Source organism: Oncorhynchus nerka, linkage group LG18 (genome assembly GCF_034236695.1).
Source record: "Oncorhynchus nerka isolate Pitt River linkage group LG18, Oner_Uvic_2.0, whole genome shotgun sequence".
Taxonomy (NCBI): Eukaryota; Metazoa; Chordata; class Actinopteri; order Salmoniformes; family Salmonidae; genus Oncorhynchus; species Oncorhynchus nerka.
This window is the reverse complement of record NC_088413.1, coordinates 32,516,473-32,540,749: the sequence shown is the minus strand read 5'-3', so window position 1 is coordinate 32,540,749 and position 24,277 is coordinate 32,516,473. Positions and strand designations below refer to the sequence as shown.

General features: G+C 41.3%; 1 protein-coding gene and 1 long non-coding RNA gene across 5 annotated transcripts in view; both read right to left on the bottom strand.

Moving 5' to 3' along the window:
* The window catches only part of LOC115145754 (phospholipid-transporting ATPase ABCA1-like), a 40,666-nt gene extending 34,667 nt beyond the window's left edge, over nucleotides 1–5,999 (bottom strand). For all 4 annotated transcript variants that reach the window (XM_029687248.2, XM_029687250.2, XM_029687251.2 and 1 more), the window contains exons 1-3: nucleotides 5,843–5,999; nucleotides 3,563–3,668; nucleotides 2,237–2,330 (exon numbers count right to left, since the gene is read on the bottom strand). In XM_029687248.2, coding sequence (XP_029543108.1) covers nucleotides 2,237–2,330; nucleotides 3,563–3,628 — 160 coding nt within the window. In that variant the 5' untranslated portion in view covers nucleotides 3,629–3,668; nucleotides 5,843–5,999. The remainder of the gene's footprint in view (nucleotides 1–2,236; nucleotides 2,331–3,562; nucleotides 3,669–5,842) is intronic.
* Nucleotides 6,000–10,416: 4,417 nt separating this feature from the next.
* The window catches only part of LOC135561873 (uncharacterized), a 23,578-nt gene continuing 9,717 nt past the window's right edge, over nucleotides 10,417–24,277 (bottom strand). Inside the window, exon 2 of the long non-coding RNA XR_010459714.1 lies at nucleotides 10,417–10,984. This is a non-coding gene — a long non-coding RNA (uncharacterized LOC135561873). The remainder of the gene's footprint in view (nucleotides 10,985–24,277) is intronic.

Sequence of the window (24,277 nt, the reverse complement as noted above, 5' to 3'; positions counted from 1 at the left end):
GATCAACATTCACTTTCAGTGACGAGCCAAAAAGAGGTTATAAGCAAACCGTTATCTGCAGCTGTACAGTAGCCCAGCAGATTGTGAGGCAATCAAATAGAGTAGGACTATTTAGCGTGACCCAGTCCTGAGGTCAATACTGTTGAGTTCAATGGGTGAAATCAAGTATTACTATCTACGGCCGAGTTAACTAGAGTTGACAGGTTTGACCATCAACAAAATGGTGACGTGCACATTCTGCTAAACAGGATGTTACAGAAGTATTCCCGTTTTCCTTTTTTGTCAATGTGTGTGTGTGTGTGTTTGTGTGGATCTGACAAGCCTTTGTAGTAACACTTGAATAGTTATTTCACATTCCACCGTTATGGTATCATACAGTGAGTTTAATAGCCTAGCCTACTGGCCTGCTATCCAACCTACACTGAGTGTGCAAAACATTTTGAACACCTGCTTTGTCCATGACATAAACTGCCCGGGTGAATCCAGGTGAAAGCTATGATCCCTTATTGATATCACTTGTTAAATCCATTTAAAAATCAGTGTAGATGAATGGGAGGATTTTTAAGCCTTGAGACAATTAAGACATGGATTGTGTGTGTGCCATTCAGAGGGTGAATGGGAAAGACAAAATATGTAAGTGCCTTTGAACGGGGTATGGTAGGTACCAGGCGCACTGGTTTGAGTGTGTCAAGAACTGCAACACTGCTGGGATTTCCACGTTCAACAAGAACGTGTATCAAGAATGGTCCACCACCAAAAGGATATCCAGCCAACTTGACACAACTGTGGGAAGCATTGGAGTCAACTTGGGCCAGCATCCCTGTGGAACGCTTTCGACACCTTGCAGGGTCCATGCCCAATTCATTTAAAGGGGGTGCAACTTAATATTAGACAGCCGTTCCTAATGTTTTGTACACTCAGTGTATATCTGTATTATACAGGAGGGCAAAGGCATAGCCTTCTGACCTGGTGAAATACAGTATGTACGTCCCAAATAGCACACTATTCGCTATGTGCCCTAGTCAAAAGTACTGCACTATATAGGGAATAGGATGCCAATTGGGATGAAACCAAGATCTTTACTGGAGACCTGTATTGACAAGATAGAGATAAGGAGGGCAATAGAAAGTATAGTAGCTTTACATCCTTCTACTGACGTCCATTGATGTGAACAAACATACTACACAGTCCAGTGTTGTTGGAGTCTTACTGGTATACATTTAAATTCAGGAAGTTAATTTAATGGAGATTCATTTATTATCGTTTTCGGGTGAATTTTGCAATAATTCAATTTCATTTGGTGCTCTGATTTTACAGAGAGAAACAATTCCATTTTAGCTTATAACTTTAGCTTCTAACTCAACGTTGAGAATATATTATCTGTGTAAGTAACAAACTGTTCCCAGAGCTGTTATTGTGTAATACAGGCCAGCGGGTCAATATATCAAATATTGACCTACCGAGTTGGATATTGACCAACTGATTGGGATGTTTTTAAGAAAACTGTATAGAAAGAAGACCTTGGCTTGGGATGAGACATGGCAGGTAAGGACATGAATGTACTCTTCTCTGCATTGACATTTATTGGACAATAAAACATTTTTTCTTCCTTTCCAGTAGGCCTATGGAACATTTCCACGTGTTCACACAGCCCACTATTTTTTCCCCCCTCATCCATTGTTCTAGAATAACTAAATCCACTGGGACACATTTCTTGTGGGAATCTCCTGCCTTCCACTGTTCTGTTGTGACTATCTGTCTTTGATACGAACAGTAATGTCCTTTAAAAATGATGAGCTCTCTCTTTCCCTGAAGTATCTTTTGTCTGTATTGCTTTGCTTTCCAAAGAGTCTTGGACTCAATAAACACCAGTGGCCTATGATGTAAAGGACAACTGTCGAGCATCCTGTTGTCCTCCATCTTGTGATCTGACTCATCTAACTACAAAGAGTGAGAAACGGGAACAAATGATGACAGGAAACAGCATTTGGACCAAATGTCATGAGACCTCTAGTGCGTCACTTCTTACCCGGCCGAGACACTAACATTATTCTTGAATTGCCTCATTATAACTGAGTGAATAAATCACCATAAACAAGGCTAGATTTGAGTCAATTTGAACAATTCAAATTCTAAAAGCTTTATTGTCCTTCAGATGTACATAAAACTGAAAATCGTCTTTCACAGGCTAATACATTGTGGTTTCGGGCACTCTGTGTATGTGTGGGCTACTTACACTCATGTTGCTCGTAGGGCGGGTAATGCATCCTCACAGATATGAGGATGAAGAAGATGAAGAGCGGCCATATTATCTCGATAATTAGCTGGAGCTGAAAGGGAAGTTCAGAAGGTCGATGAGAGGCTGATAAACTCAGTCAGGACAAACAGCATTCAAACAATGAAACTAATGCCATAGTAAGGATGTCTGGTCTCCCTACAGAACAACCCATTTGGAAATTTCAATCATACAATCATGTGTTGTTTATTTGGGGCAAAACAGCAGATAAGGAGGAATCTTTGAACCTGAAATTGTTTGCAAAGTAGGGTGGCCATGGATGTAACAAAAAATTTGACGCAAAAAATGTATTGAATGTTTCAGTGTCCTAGAGCAGTGGTTCTCAACCAGGGGTACTTGGCCTATCCACGAGGGGATACTTCAGGGGTACTCCGGGTAGAGCAAAATGCACTTGGTAATACAATAACCAAAAAAGGTTGGGAACCACTGTCCTAGAGTAGACAACCCACCTCTAAGCTTTCTTTGTGTACTTTAGTCTACAATCCAGGTTACCAATTTCTTGACTATATTGGATGGGTCATTTTGATTCTAAATTAGACATTTCCTCAATTACAATTCAAATATAGGACCCCCTTTAGAATGGACTAGTCCTGCTTTACAATGGAAGTGGGTCATTCCACAAACCACTATGAGGGAGTCAGGCAGCCATTAAGGGGTTTATCAGCTGTTGGCAAATATATTATAATCTTTATCCTAGCTAAGACTGGGAGTGGAAAGGGAGAAGGGTTGGTTGGGTGGACATATGTCCACAACAGCTGCTGTCCTCCCAGCCCCATCCTCACAGAGCATTGGTCAAATGGAGGCTGGGATCTGTTCTATAAATGTATCTTGTTCTTAGATTCTTCTGAGAGATTTTGAGGTTTAACAGTTTGATGACATGATAAGGTCGACGGTGTAATTTAAAATGTTCCAGAATCCAAACCTTTTTTTGCGGAAATGTGCACTTGAGAGAGCACTTAAAACTCCTCTGTGCCTCCATTGACGCCCTGCTACGTTGATGTCATCAACGGTCTGAACATCCTCAATGATTCAAAGGATAAATAAAGTCCATTCAACTGGTGTTTCGCAATCTCATTCCTTTTTACCAATAAATAGAAGATGCTATTCTTTGTGTGAATTGGCCACACAAACGACAATAGTAACACATTGTATTGCTACTAAACCTTGTAACCACTAAAGCTTATTATTCCACTTTGCCCCATGCTCCCCTTATCTCACAGAATCTACGTGGGGTTGATAGACTTGTTCTATATAGTAGCTACTTACTGTCTGTCTCCGTCTGTAGGTGAAGTTCTTCCACAGCAGTAAGCCCAGTTGAGTAGAGATGGCCATCTCGCCTCAGGGACCTATGCTACAGCCGTCCAGCTCCCAACTGCAGAGCACAGTGACAACACAGTGAGACTCGCTGGACCTTTTCCTACTGCTTTTCAGCTCCCAACTAGAGACACGCAGCACAGTGAGACCAGAGAAGCAGGCTGTTTGAGTCCACTGGACACCTCGCCACTCATAGGTCAAAGTCCAACCAAATATAACCATCAGATTCCCCAATGGATACTAGACTGTATTAACCAATCGGGGCAGTTTTTACTCTGTGCACTGGTGGCATTTCCAGAATTGAGAGATTCAGTGTCTGTTACAACGACAACAAAAAACACACACAAGGACTTTTGGATCTTCAAACAGTCAGTGGATACTCGGCAAGTGAAGGTGTGCCACCCACACAATATAACACAAACAAGACAAATATCTAAACTACCAGATGTTCTCATAACATGACATTTCAATTCAATCCAGCAATTGCAATACAGAAATGAACAATCCCTACAATTGCATGAGACAAATGCTGTTACTATTTATCTAATTATATAGCCAGCTGTATTATTAAATACTTTCAGATGCAAGAGTTTTTAGGACATGAATGGGTCTCTGTGTGGCTCAGTTGGTAGAGTGCCGGTGCGCACTTTTTTCGCTCAGGGTGAGAGTGTCCTTTTAATGTAGTCCTTTTAGTCTGAACTTGCCATTCAATCAATTTTGGGGAGGCTGGTGGCCTAGTGGTTAGGGCGTTGGACTAGTAACCGAAAGGTTGTAAAATCAAATCCCGAGCTGAGGAGGTAAAAAATCTGCCCCTGAACAAGGCAGTTAACCCACTGTTCCTAGGCTGTCATTATAAAAAAAAAGTTCTTAACTGACTTGCCTAGTTAAATAAAGGTAAAATGATGGCGATGCAACACGCTCTCAAACAATTGGAATGTCTATTCTCGAGACGAATGAAGGACCAGCAGGCTACGCAGGTAACATTTCATTAGTAGCCTGGGTGGATGGATAGCCTATTCAAAAGATGTAATTTGGCAAAATCGGTATGATCGTCTACCTCGGGGCCCGGCATAATAAAAACAGATGTTCTAATGAACAGATCGTGTATTGGTTACATTGGAACGCATACCATATCAAACCACTACAGTAGGCCTAGAAGTTGTAAACAACAGCCTCTGCAAATTAATCAATGCGGTTGCCTGGTGCAGAATTGCTCTAGGGTTTTAATGTGGTTATTTACTTCTTATTTATTTTTTATTTACTTGTTTAATCTTTTTTTTCACTCGTGCCATATCCATATGATGATCATATTTTTTAAATCCAAATTAATCAATGCGGTTGCCTTTTTATCCAATTGCCTGTTATGGTTTCAACTACGTCTCAAAACATTGCAAACATCATTCAGAATATGAACATCTTACAAAGGCTAAAATAACAAAATTATGCAATGCTTTGATGAAACAGGCTATGAAAAAAAACGAATGAATAACAATATGACAACCACTATGGTCAACGATGGATCGACAAAAAAAACATAATTGCAAAACCCATTTGGTAAACATCTCCTTCCTTAACTACAACATCAAGCCTGAATCAATGAATCAGAAACAAGCATTCATTAAAACAATAACATAATTTCACTATAAAAACAATTACACAATCTAAGACGTTACATTCTATAATTGTAATCGAATGTCAACCATATCAGTGCAATATAATTATCGAAATAATTTCAGAACTTCATGCTGGATGTGTCATTGTTTCAAGAGAAAGGGGTTACTTTCGGTCATTCAGCGTAGCGCAGACTCTTCCATACAATGAACAGCAACAGATGCTGTAGCCCATACACTGTATTCATCAAACACAATACGGTAATATGCGATACAGGACATCAAATACACGACCCACAGTTTGTCATCTTACCCATCCTACCAAAAACCTCATAAATGCATAAGTTATTCAATACATTTGATTAAGGATAAACACTGGAAATCATGTGCTGATTGTTGATGTGAACAACGTCGCGTACTATACAGGAGGCAAAGATGCGCTTTTGTTTTGAAAAGATTTACAGACTGAATCAAACAACCATATACATCCGCAACCATATACATCCGTTCTGTACATATCAAATAATAAAGTTCCTTTAGGATGTTGCATGACACAATGCATATCACCCACAGAGCCACTTAACAAAGAAACAACAAAAACGAATAAAAAAAAACAACCGACCTTTTCCCCTAATGCTGCGAAATTCCAATTCTTCAATGTTCATCAAATATAAATTCCTTGAATTGGAAAATGTCCAATGGACGCTTTTGTATTCGCCTTTTCACGACCGTTATTGTCTTCGCTGCTCTGTATCTGGTTCTAACAGAACTGCTTTTTTTCTCCTCCAAGCTTTTATAGGGGCAGCCAATGCAGCCGCTTTCGGAAGAGGAAAGGTAACTCGCGGTCAAAAGGATCCAAGGCTGGTTGTGTTGCTGTCTCCTTAAACGGGACGCACGTGTAGAGAAAAAAACACAGCTCTTAAGAGGGCTACGGCGCCCTATACATATTTCGGTATTGAATCCGTCCATGCAATGTATATAATCATTTTATGATTGGGTAATTGTCATATCTGTATAATAGCCTAATTTGTGGTTGAAAACAAGTGCTCAGTCTTGTCAGTGGCCATTTGGGGACATAATCGAGTCCAATAAATACCAGTATTCTATGTTAGACTCTAAATGTAGGTTCAATCTGAAGGCATATCAGTTCACACACTTTATAAAAATAGAATTCTGTTTTATCCTTTTGAAATATAATTCTATATTGTTTGAACTTCAGATTTAACGTCCATTTAGAGTCTGTCATAGCATATTGATATTTATTGACCCAAAGACCATTCCACCTCAGCGACTTTGACTAAACAGTAACTAGACACACAAGCTTGATGACCAGGTTCAGTGGTTAACTAACTACAGAATACTGTTCAACGAGCTGCATTCAGGGCTTCGGGAAACAGCAGAGGGTGCACCCCCAGATCTACATGGACAGGACTGCAGTGGAGAAAGTGGAAAGCTTCAAGTTCCTTGGCGTACACATCACTGACAAACTGAAATGGACCACCCACACAGACAGGAGGCTAAAGAAATTTGGCTTGTCAATTAAAACCCTCACAAACTTTTACAGATGGACAATTGAAAGCATCCTGTCGGGCTGTATCACCGCCTGGTATGGCAACTGCACCGCCCACAACCGCAAGGCTCTCCAGAGGGTGGTGCGGTCTGCCCAACGCATTACCGGGGGCAAACTACCCACCCTCCAGGACACCTACAGCCCCCGATGTCACAGGAAGGCCAAAAAGATCATCAAGGACATCAACCACCTGAGCCACTGCCTGTTCACCCCGCTATCATCCAGAAGGCGAGGTCAGTACGGGTGCATCAAAGCTGGGACCGAGAGACTGAAAAACAGCTTCTATTTCAAGGCCATCAGACTGTTAAACAGCCATCACTAGCACATTAGAGGCTGCTGCCTATAGGCATAGACTAGAAATCACTGGTCACTTTAATGTTTACATATCTGGCATTACTCATCTCATATGTCTATACAGTATTCTATACTATTCTACGGTATCTTCGTCACTTAATGTTTTACATATCTTGCATTACTCATCTCATATGTATATACTGTATCTTAGTCACTTAATGTTTACATATCTGGCATTATTCATCTCATATGTATATACTGTTTTCTATACTATTCTGCAGTATCTCATTCACTTAATAATGTTTACATATCTTGAATTACTCATCTCACATGTATATACTGTATTCTATACTATTCTACTGTATCTTGGTCCGTTCCACTCTGACATCGTTCGTCCATATGTATATAGTCTTAATTAATTCCTACTTAGATTTGTGTGTATTGGGTATATGTTGTGTAATTTGATAGATATTACTTGTTAGATATCACTGCACTGTCGGAGCTAGAAGCACAAGCTTTCGCTACAACCGCAAATAACATCTGCTAATCGCGTATATGTGACCAATCAAATTTGATTTAATGACTAGGGCCAATATCAGATGTAAATCAACTAGACTACAGGAGAAAATACACTCTGAGGCTGGGTATAAGTTGAATGTTGAAGATGTATCACAGATTGTTGAGTAGAGTAATCCTAATTGGTTTGTGTCTTTGTCTTTAGAGGATGGGTGCAAGGACATGGTAGCATCTCTCTGCAAAGGGATCGACCATCTGCTGTTCAATCTTTAAATACCTTTAGTCTTACTGTAATACAACCTTACATACACAAACTCAGCAAAAAAATGAAACGTCCCTTTTTCAGGACCCTGTCTTTCAAAGATAATTCGTAAAAATACAAATAACTTCACAGATTTTCATTGTAAAGGGTTTAAACACTGTTTCCCATGCGTGGTCAATGAACCATAAACAATTAATGAACATGCACCTGTGGAACGGTCGTTATGAAAACTAACAGCTTACAGACGGTAGGAAATTAAGGTCACAGTTATGAAAACTTAGGACAATAAAGAGGCCTTTCTACTGACTCTGAAAAACGGCAAAAGAAAGATGTCTAGGTTCCCTGCTCATCTGTGTGAACGTGCCTTAGGCATGCTGCAAGGAGGCATGAGGACTGCAGATGTGGCCAGGGCAATAAATTGCCATGTCCGTACTGTGAGAAGCCTAAGACAGCGCTACAGGGAGACAGGACGGACAGCTGATCATACTCGCAGTGGCAGAACACGTGTAACAACACCTGCACAGGATCGGTACACCCTCGAACATCACACCTGCGGGACAGGTACAGGATGGCAACAACAACTGCTCGGGTTACACCAGGAATGCACAATCCCTCTATCAGTACTCAGACTGAGAGGCTGGACTGAGGGCTTGTAGGCCTGTTGTAAGGCAGGTCCTCACTAGACATCACCGGCAACAACGTCGCCTATGGGCACAAACCCACCGTCGCTGGACAAGACAGGACTGGCAAAAAGTGCTCTTCACTGACGAGTCGCGGTTTTGTCTCACCAGGGGTGATGGTCCGATTCGCGTTTATCGTCGAAGGAATGAGCGTTACACTGAGGCCTGTACTCTGGAGCGGGATTGATTTAGAGGTGAAGGGTCCATCATGGTCTGGGGCGGTGTGTCATCGGACTGAGCTTGTTGTTATTGCAGGCAATCTCAAAGCTGTGCGTTACAAGGAAGACATCCTCCTCCCTCATGTGGTACCCTTCCTGCAGGCTCATCCTGACATGACCCTGCAGCATGACAATGCCACCAGCCATACTGCTCATTCTGTGCGTGATTTCCTGCAAGACAGGAATGTCAGTGTTCTGCCATGGCCAGCGAAGAGCCCGGATCTCAATCCCATTGAGCACGTCTGGGGCCTGGCCTGTTGGATCGGAGGGTGAGGTCTTGGGCCATTCCCCCCCAGAAATGTCCAGGACCTTGCTGGTGACACAGCAAGAACGGGCAAATCTGGTGCAGTCCATAAGGAGGAGATTCAATTATGTACTTAATGCAGTTGCATACTGACTGTTACTTTTGATTTTGACCCCCCCCCCCCTTGTCCAGGGACACATTCTTCCATTTCTGTTAGTCACATGTCTGTGGAACTTGTTTAGTTTATGTCTCAGTTGTTGAATCTTGTTACGTTCATGAACCCTTAAGATCTTCATTTGTTGACTTAAGTCCTTTTGAGGGCAACACAAAGGCTGTTCCTTACAGTAGCCTATCTTTGTAGCTTTACTGTAAGATGTTGAATCTATACTGTATCTTTATGTATATCTAAATGTGTGTTAATAACCAGTGTGTTAATAACCAGAGTTGTGTTTGAGAATGTGAGAATGTGATTGTGTCAGTTTTACTCTGTGGAGAGTAAAAGTTCTCCATCAAAACCACACCCATCATTATCAGGTAGATCTTTTACATTTTATTTATTTATTTAATTTTACCCCCTTTTTTCACCCCAATGTCATAGTATCCAATTGTTTTTAGTAGTTACTATCTTGTCTCATTGCTACAACTCCTGTACAGGCTCGGGAGAGATGAAGGTCGAGAGTCATGCGTCCTCCAAAACACAACCCAATCAAGCCGCACTGCTTCTTAACACAGCGCGCATCCAACCCGGGAGCCAGCTGCACCAATGTGTCGGAGGAAACACCGTGCCCCTAGCGACCTGGTCAGCGTCCGCTGCGCCCGGCCCGCCACAGGACTCGCTAGTGTGCGATGAGACAAGGATATCCCTACCGGCCAAACCCGGACGTCGCTGGGCCAATTGTGCGTCGCCCCATGGACCTCCCGGTTGCGGCCGGCTGCGACAGAGCCTGGGCTTGAACCCAGAGTCTCATTGGGCAGAGCTAGCACTGCGATGCAGTGCCTTAGACCACTGCGCCACCCGAGAGGCCCGGTAGATTTTTTTTAGGATTGCTTTTGCAAGTACATTTATTGATTGATTAATCACATGCAACACAAAGATGCACAACATACTTTTTCTAAACTAATCAAATCAGTTAGATGTATTGCACCCGTTACTGAAATGGTTGTTCCAGTTTAAATGGTTTATGTAGTCTCCTTTATTTTTATGTTTTTTTTAACCTTTATTTAAGGTAAGGTAAATTCTTATTTTCAGTTATGGCCTAGGAACAGTGGGTTAACTGCCTAATTCAGGAGCAGAACGACAGATTTGTACCTTGTTAGCTCGGGGATTCGATCTTGCAACCTTTCGGTAACTAGTCCAATGCTCTAACCACTAGGCTACCTGCAGCTCAGTGTAATAATAATCGGCCCCCGGCTGAATCAAATCAAATTTATTTATATAGCCCTTCTTACATCAGCTGATATCTCAAATTACTGTACAGAAACCCAGCCTAAAACCCCAAACAGCAAGCAATGCAGGTGTAGAAGCACGGTGGCTAGGAAAAACTCCATAGAAAGGCCAAAACCTAGGAAGAAACCCAGAGAGAAACCAGGCTATGAGGGGTGGCCAGTCCTCTTCTGCCTGTGCCGGGTGGAGATTATAACAGAACATGGCCAAGATGTTCAAATGTTCATAAATGACCAGCATGGTCAAATAATAATAATCACAGTAGTTGTCGAGGGTGCAGCAAGTCAGCACCTCAGGAGTAAATGTCAGTTGGCTTTTCATAGCCGACTATTAAGAGTATCTCTACCGCTCCTGCTGTCTCTAGAGAGTTGAAAACAGCAGGTCTGGGACAGTTAGCACGTCCGGTGAACAGGTCAGAGTTCCATAGCCACAGGCAGAACAGATGAAACTGGAGCAGCAGCACGGCCAGGTGGATTGGGGACAGCAAGGAGTCATCATGCCAGGTAGTCTTGAGGCATGATCCTAGGGCTCAGGTCCTCCGAGAGAGAGAAAGAAAGAGAGAATTAGAGAGAGCATACTTAAATTCACACAGGACACCGGATAAGACAGGAGAAGTACTCCAGATATAACAAACTGACCCTTAAAATTAGACATAGGCTGAAATTCAATTGAAACGGCAGTTGACTGTGGTATTTTGGACACAGTAATTGAATAACTGTAGTTGAAATGCAGTTGTAATGCACTGCAGATAAACTGTAAAATTACTGCTGTAAAAACTGTGTTTTGGATGCAGTATTTGCAGCATACTGCACTTATAACTGAAGTTATACTGCACTTGAACTGCAGTTATACTGCACTCTAACTGCAATTATTTTTGTAAGGGCATGCTTATGCAAAGTGTAGGCCATTTGTTTACAAAATATTGCCTGTGTGCACACATGCACTCTTATATAAGCTATAGTAGCCAGTGGTGGGAGGGTTAACAAGTACACGGAGTTAACACACTTTTTTTTGCACGACAGTTTTACCTTCCTTTTGCGGAAAAAAAATACTAATTGAAACCATTTGGAGTTTAACTTGTTTTTTTCGCAACCGGTGATCAGAGTTTCCCCAGCAATTTGTTTTTTTTACCACTACATCACCGACAGTAGTCTATTATTACAGAACCCCAAAACATATTTAGTCGTAGGAGGAAGAGATGCTGCCTATTTACCGCAATGTGGGTTTGTTCATTGGGGGAGCACACCGTGGCGTTGCCCTTTTAAGAGCGAGCAGTTATGTGGTGGTCAATAGAGGGGGCTACTTGGTCTAGAGCAGAGAACCAGATTCACGGAGAAAGCGGCAGTCAAAAGGATGCTGCACACCGAGTGCCTTTAGAAGAGGCTTTATCTTTATAAATATGATAAGACTAATGACTTATTCAAAATATCAAACACATGATGAACATGAGCATAATGACCATCATGTTGAATGAGGAACATTCACTCATCAAATAAAATTTGCCACAGAAAATGTTGACCATTGAAATTGATGACTTGGATCGCCTATTTGTGTTTTGCACAATTGACATTGCCTCAATCTGAAATGAGTTTCATAATTTGGCAACCCCACTCAATCAAGATTGCGCTCCCTCAATTTCCTAAACGTCTAGCTCCTCAACGCCATTACCCATAGCAAGCTAACCTCAATAACGGTGCGTCAAGACCACGATAAGATGGGAACAGAGACTGCCTGCACGTCCCCATTATCCGAAAAGTACGTGTTAAAGAATACAGAAACACAGCTGTGTTGAAAACAAAGGCACGCCTGCCTGCCAGTATGCAATGTGGGCAGCACAGTTGATTCGCGGAGGAGGATGGTTTGTCCGATAGTAACCTCTGAGTGAGCGAGAAAAGAAGGTGGGGGTTACAAGGTAATAAATAGTTGGCTATATATAGAACGGATAATGGTACATTTTTATATGTGTACCGTGTCCTGTAATTGTGAAATAAACTAATTACCCTCCTGGACCTGTAAAAGTGTCCATTCTTGTCTCAAAATATGCACCACTCATTCCTTTCTCTCTGTCTGACATTTTTCATACAAAACCAGCCATCGATGATCAGAACAATTCGTTTTCATCACACATCGTTTATCAGATCAATATAACCATAGAAACATACATCTATTCATGTAATAATGTTGACGAAAACATAATGAAGCTAAACACAAAATGTTCGAAATCATTGCATCTTATCGAAAAGAAACGCTATAGAGAAGAGAAACATCCGCTCTGCTCTCCACTCCGCGTGAAAAGCAGATTTGACCGATAGTAACCTCGCTTCGCAGCCGGCAGGAACTAGGTGAAAGTGGAATGATGTCATTGGGCTGTGGAGGAGAATATTATGGCTCGAAATAGCAGAATACCACGATGGCTACTTGGTTTTAGGGTAATATTTATAAGAACATGGTCATATGTGATTTAATGCTGCAATATGTCACTTTTTGGATGACCTGACCAAATTGACATAGACAGTCAGTTATAGATGTCATTCCCATTCAAACCAAGTCCAAGAAGCGATAGATCTGTCCTTTGGGCGCTATTTCTATGTTTTGCATCTTTTATTTTTATTTTTGTTTAACAGCTCAAAATACAATATTTTTGATTATGGAAAGTACAGCAGTTTAAATGGTACAATGAATCTCTACACTATACTTACTTGTTTTGTCACAAACTGAAATTAGGTGAATTAGTTCTACATATTGCACCTTTAAACATAACATTATTGGCCTCCTGAGTGGCGCAGTAGCCTAAAGCCACTAGAGATCCTGGTTCGAGTCCGTGCTCGACCGGGAGACCCATGGGGTGGCGCACAATTGGCCCAGCGTCGTCTGGGTTAGGGGAGGGTTTGGCCGGCAGGGATGTTCTTGTCCCATCGCGCACTAGCGACTCCTGTGGCGGGCCGGGCTCATTGCACGCTGACACGGTCGCCAGGTGTACTGTGTTTCCTCCGACACATTGGTGCGGTTGGCTTCCGGGTTAAGCGGGCGTTGTGTCAAGAAGCAGTGTGGCTTGGCTGGGATGTGTTTTGTAAGGACGCACGGCTCTCGACCTTCGCTCTCTCCCGAGTCCGTACGGGAGTTGCAGCAATGGGACAAGACTGTAACTACCAATTAGATACCACGAAAATGGGGTTAAAAAATATAACATTATTATACAGATGATCTATAACATAAACCACGTTCCTCCCAATACATATTTTTTATAAAAGAAAGAAAAACATTTATTGTGCCTCTTTAAAGCCTAAAAAGTGTCCGTGTTTGACCCTAACATGTGAAAACAATACAACAGAACAGATTCAAAAGAATGACATTTCCTCTCATGGGTGGCCCAAAAAAGGGATCTGAAAGCCATGCCCCAAGTAAGCCACGGATCTAGCCTTCTGAGCTGACCTGCTGGGTGGTATCTCAATCACCCAGCATCAATAACCCCAACGTTTTTGAAAACAACCCAACTAAGTGACCCAACACCTGCAACCCAGCAGTTGGGTCAACCAAACAACCCAGCATATTTTCTTTAGAGTGCATGCTTCCTGTACTAGAGAAAAACTCTATACGGAAAAAGTAACTGGATCGCCTAGGGAAAAACTAGGTTCTAAAAGGGAAAAAAATAAGTTCTACTAGGGAGAATAAAAATTAAATTTAAAAAATCGATTCACTAGGGAAAACCGGTTCCACTAGGGAAAACCGGATCTACTAGGGAAAACCTCTACCTCAGGAGAAGAACATGAATCATCTGTAGACTGAAGCATCACATGCTATGTGGTCTGTGTTATGAGAGCTGACGTCTACAGAACCGATGACTCAGTATTTACTAAGCACCTTCACTAAGCACCAAGTTACTCGGTTGGCGGTGCGTTAAAATGTTTGACTTTCACACTCATTAGGATTATATTGATTAATCCCACATTACCCCCCACCCCCCACCCCACCCCGGGAAAAAAAACGTACACCCTTGCCTTTCTTGCACCAACATTCCTACTGATAGCTGCTTTATTGGGGGAAAATGTACTTCCTAGGACTGTTACGTGTTTGTCTCACCTAGCACTAACTGTAAGCCTATGCACTGATAAAGTTGTTATGGGGGTGTTTGTCATTAGTACAGTTTGGGAATTGGAAACCTATATTATGTTGTCCAACATGTTGACAGTTTACGCCAAGCAGTACGTTACATTGCACTGTAAGACTTATTTACAAAGGGCATTACAAGCCTCCTATTGATGTGGTTGACAATTCTAAAAAAAGATTAGGAGCTATGACCTGCATTTAAAGCTCTTATTGAAGCTGTTTAATACTTATTGTGTACATTTGTTTTTTAATCCTTTTTGGTTAAACACTCAGTAGAATTCATTGATTTACAAGGGAGTATTAGAGGAAATAGTTAAATGAATATACCTTATCAAATATAAGCTTATGGAAGGATACTATATTAGTTACTTTAATTCTGGAAAACAAAACGGTAAAAGTATGAGCATTTTGTTTGAGAATGTGGATTTTCGCAAGTAGGCCAAAAACAATTGACAGCAACATACATGTCATTATCCTCCCCATTGAAATGTGTAACACTCCCACATACAATTGAAGTCGGAAGTTTACATACACCTTACTTATTTTTTATTTTTTATTTTTTTTGACAATTCCTGACATTTAATCCTAGTAAAAATTCCCTGTCTTAGGTCAGTTAGGATCACCACTATTTTAAGAATGTGAAATGTCAGAATAATAGTTGAGAGAATTATTTATTTCAGCTTTCATTTCTTTCATCACATTCCCAGTGGGGTCAGAAGTTTACATACACTCAATTAGAATTTGGTAGCATTGCCTTTAAATTGTTTAACTTAGGTCAAATGTTTCAGGTAGCCTTCCACAAGCTTCCCACAATAAGTTGGGTGAATTTTGTCCCATTCCTCATGACAGAGCTGGTGTAATTGAGTCAGGTTTGTAGGCCTCCTTGCTCGCACACGCTTTTTCAGTTCTGCCCACAAATTTTCTATGGGATTGAGGTCAGGGCTTTGTGAAGGCCACTCCAATACATTGACTTTGTTGTCCTTAAGCCATTTTGTCACAACTTTGGATGTATACTTGCGGTCATTGTCCATTTGGAAGTCCCATTTGCGACCAAGCTTTAACTTCCTGACTGATGTCTTGAGATGTTGCTTCAATATATCCACATAATTTTCTTTCCTCGTGATGCCATCTATTTTGTGAAGTGCACCAGTCCCTCCTGCAGCAAAGCACCCCCACAACATGGTGCTGCCACCCCCGTGCTTCACGGTTGGGATGGTGTTCATCGGCTTGCAAGCCTCCCCCATTTTCCTCCAAACATAATGATGGTCATTATGGCCAAACAGTTATATTTTTGTTTCATCAGACCAGAGGACATTTTTTCAAAAAGTACAATCTTTGTCCCCATGTACAGTTGCAAACCGTAGTCTTCATTTTTTATGGCGGTTTTCGAGCAGTGGCTTCTTCCTTGCTGAGCGGCCTTTCAGGTTGTCGATACAGGACTCGTTTTCCTGTGGATATAGAAACTTTTGTACCGGTTTCCTCCAGCATCTTCACAAGGTCCTTTGCTGTTGCTCAAGGATTGATTTGCACTTTTAGCACCAAAGTATGTTCATCTCTAGGAGACAGAATGCGCCTCCTTCCTGAGCGGTATGACAGCTGCGTGGTCCCATGTGTTTATACTTGCGTACTATTGTTTGTACAGATGAACGTGGTACCTTCAGGCATTTGGAAATTGCGCTCAAGGATGAACCAGACCTGTGGGGGTCTACAATTATTTATTTTTTAAGGTAGGCCTTGAAATACATCCACAGGTACACCTCCATTTGACTCAAATTATGTAAATTAGCCTATCAAAAGCTTCTAAAGACATGACATCATTTTCTGGAATTTTCCAAGTTGTTTAAAGGCAAAGTCAACTTAGTGTATGTAAACTTCTGACCCACTGGAATTGTTATACAGTGAATTATAAGTGAAATAATCTGTCTGTAAACAGTTGTTAGAAAAATTACTTGTGTCATTCACAAATTAGATGTCCTGACCGACTTATCAAAACTATAGTTTGTTAACAAGATATTTGTGGAGTGGTTGAAAAACGAGTTTTAATGACTACAACCTAAGTGAATGTAAACTTCCGACTTCAACGGTATGTGTTCTGTCTGCCCGTCTGTGTCTAGTGCCTGCTGACCAAACAACCAACCAACCATCTGCAGCCCATTGTCACATAAAGGCCCATTCAACCCCAACAGCTGGCTACAACACTGTCCCCTCTCTCTTTATCTCTTTCATGGGCAGAGTGGTGGTTGCCCCCTCTGTTTTTCATGACTATCTGCTTGGCCTTGAATACGTTTCTCTTTCAGTTGATGTTTTGTCTAACAGACAGTTGTTGTTTCTTCTACCCCAGTGTGTTGGAGGGTAGGCTATCGCTGTCGCAACATGGGCCCCTGACCAACAGTGCCGCTGCTCTGCTGACTGCGCATAACTGCATGTTTCACTTCCCTAACTTTGTGCCGAGAACATGAAAAACTACCGGTTCTCTGGTCGGAATGTACTCACTTCTCCCATAGTTAGGGCCAGGGGCTTTTCTGACTACGTGACCTGATCAGGAGAAGCTCTAGGCCAGAGTTAAAGGCTGTACTACAGGGGCTAGAGTTTTCCTGGTTGGGTCACATGCTCAGGAAAAACTCCTGGTCCTTAAGCAGATGTGTTTAACATTTTATTGCATAAAAAGATGGTATGAAATGCACTGTATAAAAAAAGTATACTGAAAGACTGAGCGTTCATTCGGTTCCCAAAGGGATCGCCCAGTCTATTTTAAGCAGGCCCTTTGAAGTAGTCAGATTCAGAGGCTGACGATGGATGTATGAAAGACCTATTTTCGTAACAAACAGGGTTTCAATTACAAGATTGCTGGGGGGTATCTTGGTTGGCACCATGGACACACCCACTGTAATATTAACAGGGCATCCCTATAGATGCTCGAAAAACTATGCCCTATTTTTTTAGAGCGCCAAGCTACGTATGTATGACTGTATGTAATTCCATCCCTAGTAGGAAATGAGTCTGACAATGAACCAAGCCTCATAATAGGTTGAATATAAATCTCAGGTGCATTCAGAAAGTATTCTGATCCCGTAATAACATTTTCCCACATTTTGTTACTATACAGCTTTATTCAATTATTATTATTTTTTCTCCATCCTCATCAATCTACATACAATACCCCATAATGACTAGTGGTGGAAAAATACTACATTATCATACTTGAGTAAAAGTAAAGATACCTTAATAGAAAATGACTCAAGTAAAAGTCACCCAGTAAAATACTACTTGAGTAAAAGTTTTTAAAGTATTTGGCGTTAAATATACTTAAGTATCAAAAGTAAATGTAGTTGCTAAAATATACTTAAGTATCAAAAGTAAAAATACAAATAGTTTTAAAATCCTTATATTAAGCAAACCAGATGGCACAATGTTACTTTTAAGTCGCTCTGGATAAGAGCGTCTGCTAAATGACTTAAATGTAATGTAATGTATTTACGGATAGCCAGGGTCACACTCCAACACTCAGACATCATTTAAAGACAAAGCATTTGTGTTTAGTGAGTCTGCCAGATCGGAGGAAGTAGGGATGACCAGGGATGTTCTCTTGATAAGTGTGCGAACTGGACCATTTTCAGTCCGGCTAAGCATTCAAAATGTAACGAGTATTTTTGGGTGTCAGGGAAAAATGTACGGAGTAAAAAGTACATCATTCTATTTACGAATGTAGTGAAATAACAGTAAACGTTGTCAAAAATATAAATAGTAAAGTAAAGTACAGATACCCCCAAAAACAACTTAAGTACTTTACACCACTAATAATGACAAAGCAAAAACAGGTTTTTAGACAAAAACAAATACGTTATTTACATAAGTATTCAGACCCTTTGCTATGAGACTCCAAATTGAGCTCAGGTACATCTTGTTTCCATTGATCATCCTTCAGATGTTAATTGACTGGAGTCTACATGTGGTAAATTCAATTGACTGGACATGATTTGGAAAGGCACACACCTGTCTATATAAGGACCCACAGTTGACAGTGCATATCAGAGCAAAAACCAAGCCATGAGGTCGAAGGAATTGTCCGTACCCTTCACCAGATCTGTGCCTCGACACAATCCTGTCTCGGACATCTACGGACATTCCTTCGATGCACCTGAGCTCAATTTCGAGTCTCAAAATGAAGGGTCTGAATACTTATGTAAATAAGGTATTTCTGTTTTCTTATTTTAATAAATTTGCAAAAAAATCTAAAAACCTGTTTTCTCTTTGTCATTGTGGGGTATTTATTGTGTGTAGCTTGTTGAGGATTGTATTTATTTAATCTATTTTAGAATAAGGCTGTAATGTAACAACATTTTGAAAAAGTCAAAGGGTCTGAATAATTTCTGAAGGCACTGTACATCTGAAAGTTATAGGGGATAAAAAAAACACGGCAAAATAAAAGCCACCTATATACCTTGTCATGATGCCTTCATTTTCACAGACCTTGTAGCCAAAATACAGGTATCGGGTCTGCGTGAATGGTTCTCTGCTTTTTCTGCTGGGTAAATCATTAACAATTCCATTGTTAAACACGACCCCAATTTGAACAGCAAACAGCCCCCACCACACATTTCAATTTGCCATTTACCCACTGATACAGTTGAAGTCGGAAGTTTACATACACCTTAGCCAAATACATTTAAACTCAGTTTCACAATTCCTGACATTTAATCCTAGTAAAACGTCCCTGTTTTAGGTCAGTTAGGATCACCACTTTATTTTAAGAATGTAAAATGTCAGAATAATAGTAGAGAGTGATTTATTTCAGCTTTTATTTCTTTCATCACATTCCCAGTGGGTCAGAAGTTTACATACACTCAAGTAGTATTTGGTAGCATTGCCTTTAAATTGTTTAACTTGGGTCAAACGTTTCTGTTAGCCTTCCACAAGCTTCCCACAATAAGTTGGGTGAATTTTGGCCCATTCTTCCTGACAGAGCTGGTGTAACCGAGTCAGGTTTGTAGGCTTCCCCCAAACATAACAATGGTCATTATGGCCAAACAGTTAAATTTTTGTTTCATCAGAGGACATTTCTCCAAAAAAGTACGATCTTTGTCCCCATGTGCAGTTGCAAACCGTAGTCTGGCATTTTTATAGAGGTTTTGGAGCAGTGGCTTCTTCCTTGCTGAGTGACCTTTCAGGTTATGTCGATATAGAATTAGTTTTACTGTGGATATAGATACGTTTCTAATGGTTTCCTCCAGCATCCAGCAAGGTCCTTTGCTGTTGTTCTGTGATTGATTTGCACTTTTCGCACCAAAGTACGTTCATCTCTAGGAGACAGAACTCGTCTCCTTCCTGAACAGCATGACAGCTGCGTGGTCCCATGTGTTTATACTTGTGTACTATTGTTTGTACAGATGAACGTTGTACCTTTAGGCGTTTGGAAATTGCTCCCAAGGATGAATCAGACTTGTGGTCTACAATTTTGTTTCTGAGGTCTTGGCTGATTTCTTTTGATTTTCCTATGATGTCAAGCAAAGAAGCACTGAGTTTCAAGGTAGGCCTTGAAATACATCCACAGGTACACCTCCAATTGACTCAAATTATGTCAATCAGAAGCTTTTAAAGTCCATGACATCATTTTCTGGAATTTTCCAATCTGTTTAAAGGCACAGTCAACTTATTGTATGTAAACTTCTGACACACTGGAATTGTGATACAGTGAGTTATAAGTCAAATAATCTGTCTGTGAACAATTTTGGGAAAAATTACGAAGCACAAATTACGAAGCACAAAGTAGATGTCCTAACCGACTTGCCAAAACTATAGTTCGTTAACAAGAAATTTGTGGAGTGGATGAAAAACAAGTTTTAATGACTCCAATCTAAGTGTATGTAAACTTCTGACTCCCACTGTATGTAAAAGGGTTATACCTGCAAATTAGTGGTAAATAAGGGGGCGGTTTGAAAAGGGGCTCATATAAACATTGCCTTATATTTTTTTTACCGGGAACAAACCAAATCTTCTGTCAGAAATGGGCATAAGAGACAATTCAACCTAACAATGTCAGGCAGGCAGGCAAAGACACGTTCTTGAGTGATCTCATTCTTCAATGATAACTTGAATTCCACTGCTTGCGTAAGTGTGACTGACTGTGCGCGTGTGTCTGACTGTGACACTACTGAATAGCATTACTCAGCCCCTCGACCTTGGTGATGATTACTTGACGGAGATGAGGCACCGATTAAAACCCACAGCTGCCGAATAGCAGGCGGAACAATCCCACTGGAGAGTAGTAGCAGCACTCGTTGCTCACTGCAGACACATGAGGGAGAGGAAGGGGGGAGCCAGTGTGCCAATACTCCCCCGCAAAAAAGTATTTAGTCAGCCACCAATTGTGCAAGTTCTCCCACTTAAAAAATGAGAGAGTCCTGTAATTTTCATCATAGGTACACTTAAACTATGACAGACAAAATGAGAAAAAAATCCAGAAAATCACATTGTAGAATTTTTAATGAATGTATTTGCAAATTATGGTGGAAAATAAGTATTTGGTCAATAACAAAAGTTTATCTCAATACTTTGTTATATACCCTTTGTTGGCAATGACAGAGGTCAAACGTTTTCTGTAAGTCTTCACAAGGTTTTCACACACTGTTACTGGTATTTTGGCCCATTCCTCCATGCAGATCTCCTCTAGAGCAGTGATGTTTTGGGGCTGTTGCTGGGCAACACGGACTTTCAACTCCCTCCAAAGATTTTCTATGGGGTTGAGATCTGGAGACTGGCTAGGCCACTCCAGGACCTTGAAATGCTTCTTGCGAAGCCACTCCTTCGTTGCCCGGGTGGTGTCTTTGGGATCATTGTCATGCTGAAAGACCCAGACACGTTTCATCTTCAATGCCCTTGCTGATGGAAGGTTTTCACTCAAAATCTCAATATACATGGCCCCATTCATTCTTTCCTTTACACGGATCAGTCGTCCTGGTCCCCTTGCAGAAAAACAGCCCCAAAGCATGATGTTTCCTTCCCCAAGCTTCACAGTAGGTATGGTGTTCTTTGGATGCAACTCCGCATTCTTTGTCCTCCAAACACGACGAGTTGAGTTTTTACCAAAAAGTTATATTTTGGTTTCATCTGACCATATGACATTCTCCCAATCTTCTTCTGGATCATCCAAATGCTCTCTAGCAAACTTCAGACGGGCCTGGACATGTACTGGCTTAAGCAGGGGGACACGTCTGGCACTGCAGGATTTGAGTCCCTGGCGGCGTAGTGTGTTACTGATGGTAGGCTTTGTTACTTTGGTCCCAGCTCTCTGCAGGTCATTCACTAGGTCCCCCCGTGTGGTTCTGGGATTTTTGCTCACCGTTCTTGTGATCCTTTTGACCCCACGGGGTGAGATCTTGCGTGGAGCCCCAGATCGATGGAGATTATCAGTGGTCTTGTATGTCTTCCATTTCCTAATAATTGCTCCCACAGTCGATTTCTTCAAACCAAGCTACTTACCTATTGCAGATTCAGTGTTCCCAGCCTGGTGCAGGTCTACAATTTTGTTTCTGGTGTCCTTTGACAGCTCTTTGGTCTTGGCCATAGTGGAGTTTGGAGTGTGACTGTTTGAGGTTGTGGACAGGGGTCTTTTATACTGATAACAAGTTCAAACGGGTGCCATTATTACAGGTAACGAGTGGAGGACAGAGCAGCCTCTTAAAGAAGAAGTTACAGGTCTGTGAGAGTCAGAAATCTTGCTTGTTTGTAGGTGACCAAATATTTATTTTCCACCATAATTTGCAAATAAATTCATTAGTAATCCTACAATGTGATTTTCTGGATTTTTTTCTAATTTTGTCTGTCATAGTTGTACCTATGATGAAAATTACAGGCCTCTCTCATCTTTTTAAGTGGGAGAACTTGCACAGTTGGTGGTTGACTAAATACTTTTTTGCCCCACTGTATGTACCTAGAGTCATATGCAAGTCAACACAACACAGACAGATAAAGTAGTTGATGACATTCAACTAAAATATTACTTTTTACATCACTCTTACCAAATGTTATCCAGCACACCAATTATTGAGCATTCTGTAAGGTATATAAACAATCCTAATAATAGTAGCCTACTGTACTTAACATACAATACTGTAAAAACGAAATCTGTCAAAGCAATGTGCCTAATAAATGTAAAAATCTTAAGTGTCACTTCTGGCTGGACCCCTCAATAGAGCAACGAAACACATGCCCTTGTCAGCTGCTTCAGTGGGTGCATGTGAAAAGGTTGTCCTTATGAAGAAAAAAAGAGAAGGATGTGGAAGAAGGATGTGTGGGTCACAAAACAGGAAGCGATATCTGTACATAGTGTACATAGTGTGTCTATGTCTGTACATAGTGTGTCTGACTGTCAACTATTACCAGCCAAATGACAGGCCGTTCATCAATGACCAAAACATGCTCAAGTCAAGTCCCTCAACTGTTTCTGTTATGAAAAACCCCAGAGCTCACAAGCTGATCCATCTACTATCTGTGGTATGGGATGTTAAAACTGAAACCTTCCTCATCAATTTGATTATTCACATCATTTTACAACATATTTTTCACTGCACAAGTATGTTTACATGTAGCCACCTAGCCCATACTCTTATGCGGGGAAAGGATTCTCATTTTGAGCCGGTCACCTTCGTGGGAAGGGTACGTTAGGGAAAAAGAGTAAAGATTTTCTTATTCATTGTCCTTATTTGAATGTCTTGGTCTCTCGTGTCCATTTCATCTCCCCTGAGAAGACATTGGTCTATGGATGGAATTGCGTAAGCGTTCCGAGACGCTGTAATGTTCTAGAATCTTCGGTGACTCATTTAGCTTCCCAACAGGAACACAAATAAAAACCCTGGACCATTGCACCATCTAGTGGAGTATAGTGACAAATGGTGCACAACAGTAGAGGTTGCTTGCTTTGCACTAGCAAAATGATATGATATTTAAATCCGATAAAACAGATAAAACAATTGACATCTTTATTTATGTGACTTTCACATAATTATACACTGTACAGATGGATTACTTTATAATATTGAGAAAAGGGCTTCCCAAGTGGCGCAGCGGTCTAAGGCACTGCATCGCAGTGCTTGAGGCGTCACTACAGACCTGGGTTTGATCCCAGGCTGTGTCACAGCCGGCCATGACCGGGAGACCCATGAGGCGGCACACAATTGGCCCAGCGTCGTCCGGGTTAGGGGAGGGTTTGGCCAGCCGGGATTTCCTTGTCCCATTGCGCTCTAGCAACTCCTTGTGGCAGGCTGGGCGCCTGCAAGCTGATTTCGGTTGTCAGCTGGACCATGTTTCCTCCGACATATTGGTGCGGCTGGCTTCCGGATTAAGCGAGCAGTGTATCAAGAAGCAGTGCGACTTGGCAGGGTCGTGTTTCGGAGGACGCATGGCTCTCGACCTTCGTCTCTCCCGAGTCCATAGGTGAGTTGGGACAAGACTGTAACAGCAATGGGACAAGACTAACTACCAATTGGGGAGAAAAAGTGGTAAAATAATAAATAATGTTGAGGAAAAAAAATCTCAATTTTCAAACAATGATTAGACAAATTGACTTAGGCCCGAAAATAAGAAAAGCCAAGTGATTCACTTAACCCAACTAATTTGACGTTGAATTGACCATTTTAGGATGCCACGTATCCTAGAACGTACAGTAAGTAGCCTGGAGCTCTAAAAGGTGACTAGGAGCTTGTTTTTTCTCTGTGTGTGTTCCT